Consider the following 7,123-nt stretch of genomic DNA (forward strand, 5'->3'; position numbering starts at 1 on the left):
GCCTTTCTATCCTTTATACGATTCTGATGCTTTACTTCCATTTTTATCCTCGGAAATGGCTGCTCCACGTAATCGCGCTCAGGCTGCTCTTCGTATGCGTCAGCTTACCATAAATAATCAAGCTAGGGAGATTGCGACTCTAAAGGCACAACTGGCTAGGGAGAAACTGTAAAAACAGGAGCTTAGTGAGATTAGGCACATACTGGAGACCGACGTGCAGCGACTTACTCATCATTTGGACTTGGTTGAGAGCCAACTTCTACATATACCGACTGATTCAGCTCGCATCGCGCGCTTAGCTTCACTCAACCGGGAGTTACTGGAGAGAGTAGAGATAGAACGAGGACGTGCTACGCAGGCCCGTCAGCGCCAAGAGGAGTTCAACGCCAAACAGGACCGGTACATTTCGAAGCTTCACGGCACTATGGACAGACTTCAAGAGCAGAACTACTACCTACATTTGGTGATAGAGAACATGGAGAAAGAGGAGGTAGCACCGATGGAAGTGGCTGGAGACGACAGTGCCAGTGACAGCGACGGAGGAGAGATGATCGATTAGATTAGCATTATAATAAAGTGTCTGGATTGTAGTAAACTTGTGACTGGAAAAATATTATGTGTACCAAATTATTTTGAAACTTGCTATTATCTTTCTATTGCATATTTAAAATTTGATGAGTATCTTATTTATAAAAATGTTTTTATCTTGTAGGAAACCAACATGGACTTTCAAAGCATTATAAATGAACTTCAGAAACAACTTCAGGAAAAAGAGTCAGAAATTAGAACAGTAAAAGAAAAAAATGAAAAACTCGAAAGAGATAACTACCAGTTGGATTGGAATAACGTATGTATGATGGAGGATCTTCGTGAGGCCAGAGTGGAAGAGAAGAAACTACGCGAAGACGTTAGACGTTTCGCTGCTTATCATCTAGAGTCGGAGCGTCAACACGAGATCACCAAGCAAGAGTTGAAGAAAGCGCAAGATTGAATTTTTACGCTCGAAATCCGGGGTAATAGTCTCCTCAAAACGCAGCGCCGTCTTGAAGAACGAATCGGGGAGCAAGAAATCGATGAAAAAGTAAGTCAATCAACAATACAAGAACTATAGGATCAAGTAAACAACCTTGATCACCACAACACACAACTGCAGAATTACATTGAGCACCTACAAAATGAAATGGTCAACATGGAAGAACTCATGGGAAAACTAGAAGAAAACCCGATGGAAGAAGAAGTAACGAGGCCGTAGGAGACGGAGAAGTTATAGACGAGTAGAGAGAGGACTCTAGATTAAGCATTGGTTGTATTCAGAATTATCTAATTAATCATTTGTTTTGAAACTTTTGATTGTATGAATTTCAAAATTTAATGAAATTATTTTGATTTTACATTATGGTGAATAAATTAATAAAATACATGTTTATAGGATATGGCAGACAGACCACCCCGAAATAACCGTAACCCTCGTGGCACCAACCAAGATGAAAACCCACCACCACCTCCGAGAGTAAATCTCAGTCAAGAAGATATGATGGCGATAGCTACTATCGTAGCAGCAACGTTGCAAGGATTCGTGAACCCATTGGCTAACGCTATTCAACAACCTCAAGAACCACAACCGCGTGGGATTAAATACCATTATGAATTCCTCCGAAGAAATCGAGTTCCAACTTTCGATGGGAACCAAGACCCAGAAGTCAGCCACAACTGGCTCAAAAATGTCGAATCACAACTACACCTACTTGAAGTGCCTGAAGAATTGAGAGTAGAGGTTGTAACACCGTTTCTTGAAGACAGAGCGCGAAAATGGTGGGAAACTGTGTCACCATCTCTAGCTGAAGTAGAAGAGATCACGTGGCAAAATTTTAAGAGGGAGTTTTTGAAACAATACTACCCATCCGAATTTTGTCTGCAGAAGTTAAGCGAATTTGAGAACTTCAATCAGACCCCAGACATGACGGTAATGGAATACACTTCGAGATTCAATTATCTAGGAACCTATGTCCCAACGATCATGTCGGATGAAACATTAAAAATGCATCGCTTTAAAAAAGGACTCAACAGTCGGATTCAGTCAGCATTGGCAGTATTCAAGCCAAACAGTTTTGCGGATTTGATGGGCGCTGCAATGAGCGCAGAAACAGATATCAAGCGTCGCGAGGAAGAGAACAAGAACAAAAGACCAAGGGTTAATCAACGTACTCAGAATGGTCCCAAGTTTAAGAAACCAAATTATTCAGGTGGGCCTTCCCAAAGAAGTTCTGGCAATACTGGCAACAGGGAAGGGAAGTGGTGCGACACCTGTAAGCAGTATCATACCAAGGAATGTTATCGGAAGACAGGTGCATGTTTTAAGTGTGGACAAGTGGGTCATCGAATTAAAGAATGTCCGAAAAATAAAGAAAAAGGGGCGGGACCCAGGAAGCAAAATGAGAAGAAGACCAATGCTAGGGTATATGCAATCACCCAAGAGGAAGCTGATAACACCAACGAGGTAGTAGCATGTACTATACTACTCAATGACATACCTGCATATACTTTGTTTGATTGTGGTGCTACGCACTCGTTTATGTCTAGAAGATTTGCTAAGAAGCTTAAAATTGAACATAATATTCTTAGTGAACCGTTAAGAGTAGCAACACCTGCCAGAAAAACAATTGAAACCCACCAAGTGTATCGAAACTGTAAAATTTGTATCAGCAAACAAACTTTTGAAGTGGAATTGATCCAACTCAATATGGTTGAGTTTTCATTCTTGGAATGGACTGGTTAGCTAAACACCATGCCATAGTAGACTGTCAAAGGAAAAATATCAGACTTCAGACTCCGACTAAGGAGGAAATCATATATCATGGAAAATCCAAAGAAAGAAAATCTATGTTATGTGCCTCACAAGCCTGGAAGCCCATAAAAGGAGGAGAAAAGATTTATCTGGCAATGATCAATGAAGTCAAAAGAGAGGAGATTCCAAAGATGGAAGATATACCGATTGTTCAAGAATTTCCAGATGTTTTTCCCGAAGAGTTACCGGGTGAGATACCCGATAGAGAAGCAGAATTTGAAATCAACTTGGTCCTTGGTGCTGCACCCATATCAAAGGCACCATACCGAATGGCTCCAGCAGAATTGAAAGAGTTAAAAGAACAACTTTAGGAGTTACTGGACACAGATCAGATCCATCCTAGTGCATCTCCATGGGGAGCCCCAGTGCTATTTGTGAAGAAAAAGGACGGAAGTATGAGACTATGTATTGACTACCGAGAGTTAAACAAGATCACCATAAAGAATAAGTTCCCACTCCCGAGAATAGATGATCTTTTCGATCAGCTAAAAGGAGCTAAAGTTTTCTCAAAACTAGATCTGAGATCTGGTTACCACCAGTTGAAGGTCAAAGCCGAAGATATCCCTAAAACTGCGTTCAGGACGAGATATGGACATTACGAATTCACAGTAATGCCTTTTGGGCTAACAAATGCCCCTGCAGCATTCATGGACCTGATGAATCGGGTATTAAACCATAACTCGACAAATTTGTGGTTGTTTTTATAGATGATATCCTCGTGTACTCACCAAGTGAAGAAGAACACAGAGAACATTTGCGTCTCACTTTGCAGACACTGCGAGAAAAGGAACTATATGCCAAATTCAAGAAGTGTGAATTTTGGTTAAAAAGTGTGGCATTCCTAGGTCATATAATTTCTAAATTAGGGGTGTCAGTAGACCCTAAGAAGGTGGAGGCAATCAGGGATTGGTCACGACCAAGGACAGTGACTGAAGTAAGAAGTTTTCTGAGATTAGCAGGCTACTATAGAAAATTTGTGAAAGGGTTTTTTTCTATCGCCATTCCACTCACCAAACTTACTCAAAAAAATTCGAAATTCATTTGGAATGAAACATGTGAAAAAAAGTTTTGAAACTCTGAAGACAAAACTTGCATCCACACCAATACTAGTTCTTCCCGAGGATGGTAAAAATTTCACTGTATACAGTGACGCTTCAAAGGGAGGATTGGGGTGTGTGCTTATGCAAGAGGGCCAGGTAATTGCTTATGCCTCACGGAAATTGAAACCGTATGAGCAAAATTACCCCACACATGATCTAGAGTTTTCCGCAGTAGTATTTGCGTTCAAGATTGGAGGCACTATCTTTATGGAGTAAAATGTGAGGTGTTTACTGATCACCAGAGCCTCAAGTATATTTTCACTCAAAAGGAATTAAATATGAGACAAAGAAGGTGGATGGAACTCCTCAAAGACTATGACCTAAGAATCAATTATCATCCGGGTAAGGCAAATAAGGTGGCAGATGCGTTGAGTCAAATAAACCTTGGGAAGGTGAGCTTATCTTCACTATCAGTACAACCAGGCCTCCGAGAGACCATCGAATTGAAGCAGAGTCAAGAAACCTCCGTCCTTAAAATGAAAGGACAAATCCAAGAAGGAAAAGTTCCAGAATTTCAAATTGATGAAAATGGTATACTCTGGATGAAAGGACGATTGTACGTGCCAGACATTGACGGAATTCGAGAAGAAGTAATGGCCGAGGCACATAAGTCAAGATTATCAGTACATCAGAAAGTACCAAAATGTATAGAGACTTGAAGAATAATTACTGGTGGAACGGAATGAAGAAAGACGTGGCTGTTTTTGTTCCCAAGTGCCTAACCTATCAACAAGTCAAGGCAGAACATCAACAGCCTAGAGGACTTGTACAGACATTGGAAATACCAACATAGAAGTGGGACAACATCTCCATAGACTTTGTAGTCGGACTACCAAGATCAAGGCAAGGTCACGATGGAATCTGGGTAATCGTTGACAGATTGACCAAGTCTGCACATTTCTTACCGGTGCGGATGACTTACAACCTGGATAGACTCGCTACCTTGTACATGGACAACATAGTGAGATTACACGGAGTCCCGGAAAGCATACTGTCTGACAGAGATCCAAGATTTGTATCAAGATTTTGGAACAGCTTCCAAAAGGCTATTGGAACCAAGGTTACTCTCAGTACGGCCTATCATCATCAGACAGATGGTCAAACCAAACGAACAATTCAAACCCTCGAGGATATGCTGAGGGCATGTGCGTTGGATTTTTCTGGAAATTGGAGTGAACAGTTACCCCTGATCGAATTCGCCTATAACAACAGCTATCATAGTAGCATCGAGATGGCTCCGTATGAGGCTTTGTATGGAAGAAAGTGTAGGTCGCCCTTATATTGGGACGAAGTCGGAGAAAAAGCTGTTACTGGACCAAAACTTGTTCAAATAACCGTGGAAAAAGTAGTCATAATCAAGGAAAGACTCAAAGCAGCTCAAGATAGACAGAAGAGTTGGGCCGATCTGAAGAGAAGACCCTTACAGTTGGAAATTGATGAAAAAGCTTACGTCAAGGTCTCCCCCATGAAAGGAGTAGTTTGGCTCAGTAAATCCGGAAAGCTAAATCCGAGATATGTGTGACCGTTCGAGATACTGGAGAAAGTGGGAACCTTAGCTTACCGTCTGGCTTTACCGCCTGATACATCCAGAATACATAATGTTTTCCACATCTCAAAGTTGAGGAAGTATATCCCATACCCTAGTCACGTACTCAAAGTGGCACCGGTGATGATTGAAGGAAACCTGAATGAAGAACTCAAATATGAAGAGGTCCTTATTCAAATAGTGGACACAAAAGATCAAGTGTTGAGGCACCGGACAATCCCCTATGTCAAAGTGCAGTGGTCAAATCATACCGAAAGAGAGGCCACTTGGGAACTTGAAGAGAATATGCGCTCACAATATCCTCATTTATTCAATAGTTCGAGCTGATCCAAGTTTCGAGGACGAAACTTTCAATAAGGAGGGAGGGATGTGAGAACCTGGGATTTTACAATCCAAAGCAAATCAAATTTTCAGCAAATTTAACTCGATGAAGTATCTTCAAAGCTCGGGAGTGTGCTCAACGGGAGGCTAAGCTGCAAATAACCATATCCATCGAGGAGTTTTCAAGAGAGGAGTAAAACCCCAGCTCAAGGACTTGATCCTTCAGCTCAAAGAAGCTCAACCAAGCTTCTCCTAACATGACCAAAAAGAGAGCTATAAGTTGAGCCAAGAGTTTGGACAAGTTAAATGTGCAGGAAATAACCTTTGCTTTAACTCATGAAGGAGCTGCGGGAGGAGCTAAGGGCTAGGACATCTTTATTATGTAGGAAGTGACCCTTGGTGCTTGGCATACCCTTGACCACCATTATGAGCACCATTACTCCATTGCTTGCACTCCAAGGGGTCGGCCACTAGGTAGGGGAAAGGGCATAATTCTCCTATAAATATGAGACTCCATGTATTGCAAATCCTTTAAAAAAAAAAAAAAACAAAAACAAGCAAGAACTTCGGCTCTCCCCTCACCCAAAACCATTCGGCCAAAATCAAAGAAGAAGAAGGAAGGATTTTTCGTGCAGTCCCGAGTTGCCATCCTATGTCGAAGTGCTGCCCGACGAAAGACAGTGTTTGTTAGAGTTGCACCGAAGTGCTGCCGAAATTTCAAGAGAAAGCTTTGTATAAGAAATCGGTAAGTGGGCTTTTGTTACATATCTTTTTGTATTTTTAAACTTTGATATACATAATATGACATACATGTAGGTGTGTCCTTATTTTTGAAAATTGCTATCTGTTTTATTTAAAAATTTCGATCGATTATATGTTTCTTCTATGTTTCGAAATTCGTTGATTCCGCTGTATATGTCTAAAAGTCTGAACTCTGAGAAATCTGATAAGTTCTGTCTGTTACCTCTGAATTCTTTGTTACACTGTTACGATTCAATTTGAAATGGGACGAGAATTGTGATTCTGTCTGGCCCCCAATGGTGGGTATAAAACCATTTCTGTTTGGCCCTAATGGTGGGTAGAAAACCATTTCTGTCTGGCCCCCACCGGTGGGTATAAAACCGAGTGCTGGCCTCACCCCTTAGAGGAGTAACATATTGGGGACAATTTGACTATGGAAATGAGATGAGTAACAGTGTTCTGTTTGTTATGATCTGATATGTTTCTGAACCGTTCTGAAAAATCCGATTCGTTCTGAATTATATGTCTCATATTTGTTCATTTCGATATGATAAGTTAAAGGTAATAAGA

General features: G+C 41.1%; 1 protein-coding gene across 1 annotated transcript; it reads left to right on the forward strand.

Moving 5' to 3' along the window:
- Positions 1-1,180: 1,180 nt before the first annotated feature.
- LOC142550621 (uncharacterized) lies at positions 1,181-3,156 on the forward strand. Its single transcript, XM_075659696.1, has 4 exons — positions 1,181-1,237; positions 1,430-1,625; positions 1,752-2,507; positions 2,777-3,156. Exons 1-4 carry the CDS (start codon positions 1,181-1,183, stop codon positions 3,154-3,156), a joined length of 1,389 nt encoding a protein of 462 aa, XP_075515811.1.
- Positions 3,157-7,123: the final 3,967 nt, after the last annotated feature.

The sequence above is a fragment of the Primulina tabacum genome, chromosome 7 (genome assembly GCF_025594145.1).
Source record: "Primulina tabacum isolate GXHZ01 chromosome 7, ASM2559414v2, whole genome shotgun sequence".
NCBI classification, from domain to species: Eukaryota; Viridiplantae; Streptophyta; class Magnoliopsida; order Lamiales; family Gesneriaceae; genus Primulina; species Primulina tabacum.

Bases quoted from the DNA above. Each gene is read 5' to 3' on its own strand.
- LOC142550621 (XM_075659696.1), top strand. From the start codon at position 1,181: ATGGTCAACATGGAAGAACTCATGGGAAAACTAGAAGAAAACCCGATG. The intron at 1,238-1,429 runs GTAACGAGGCCG...ACATGTTTATAG, and splicing joins AAAACCCGATGGAAGAAGAA to GATATGGCAGACAGACCACC. The intron at 2,508-2,776 runs GTACTATACTAC...TGGACTGGTTAG, and splicing joins CACCAACGAGGTAGTAGCAT to CTAAACACCATGCCATAGTA.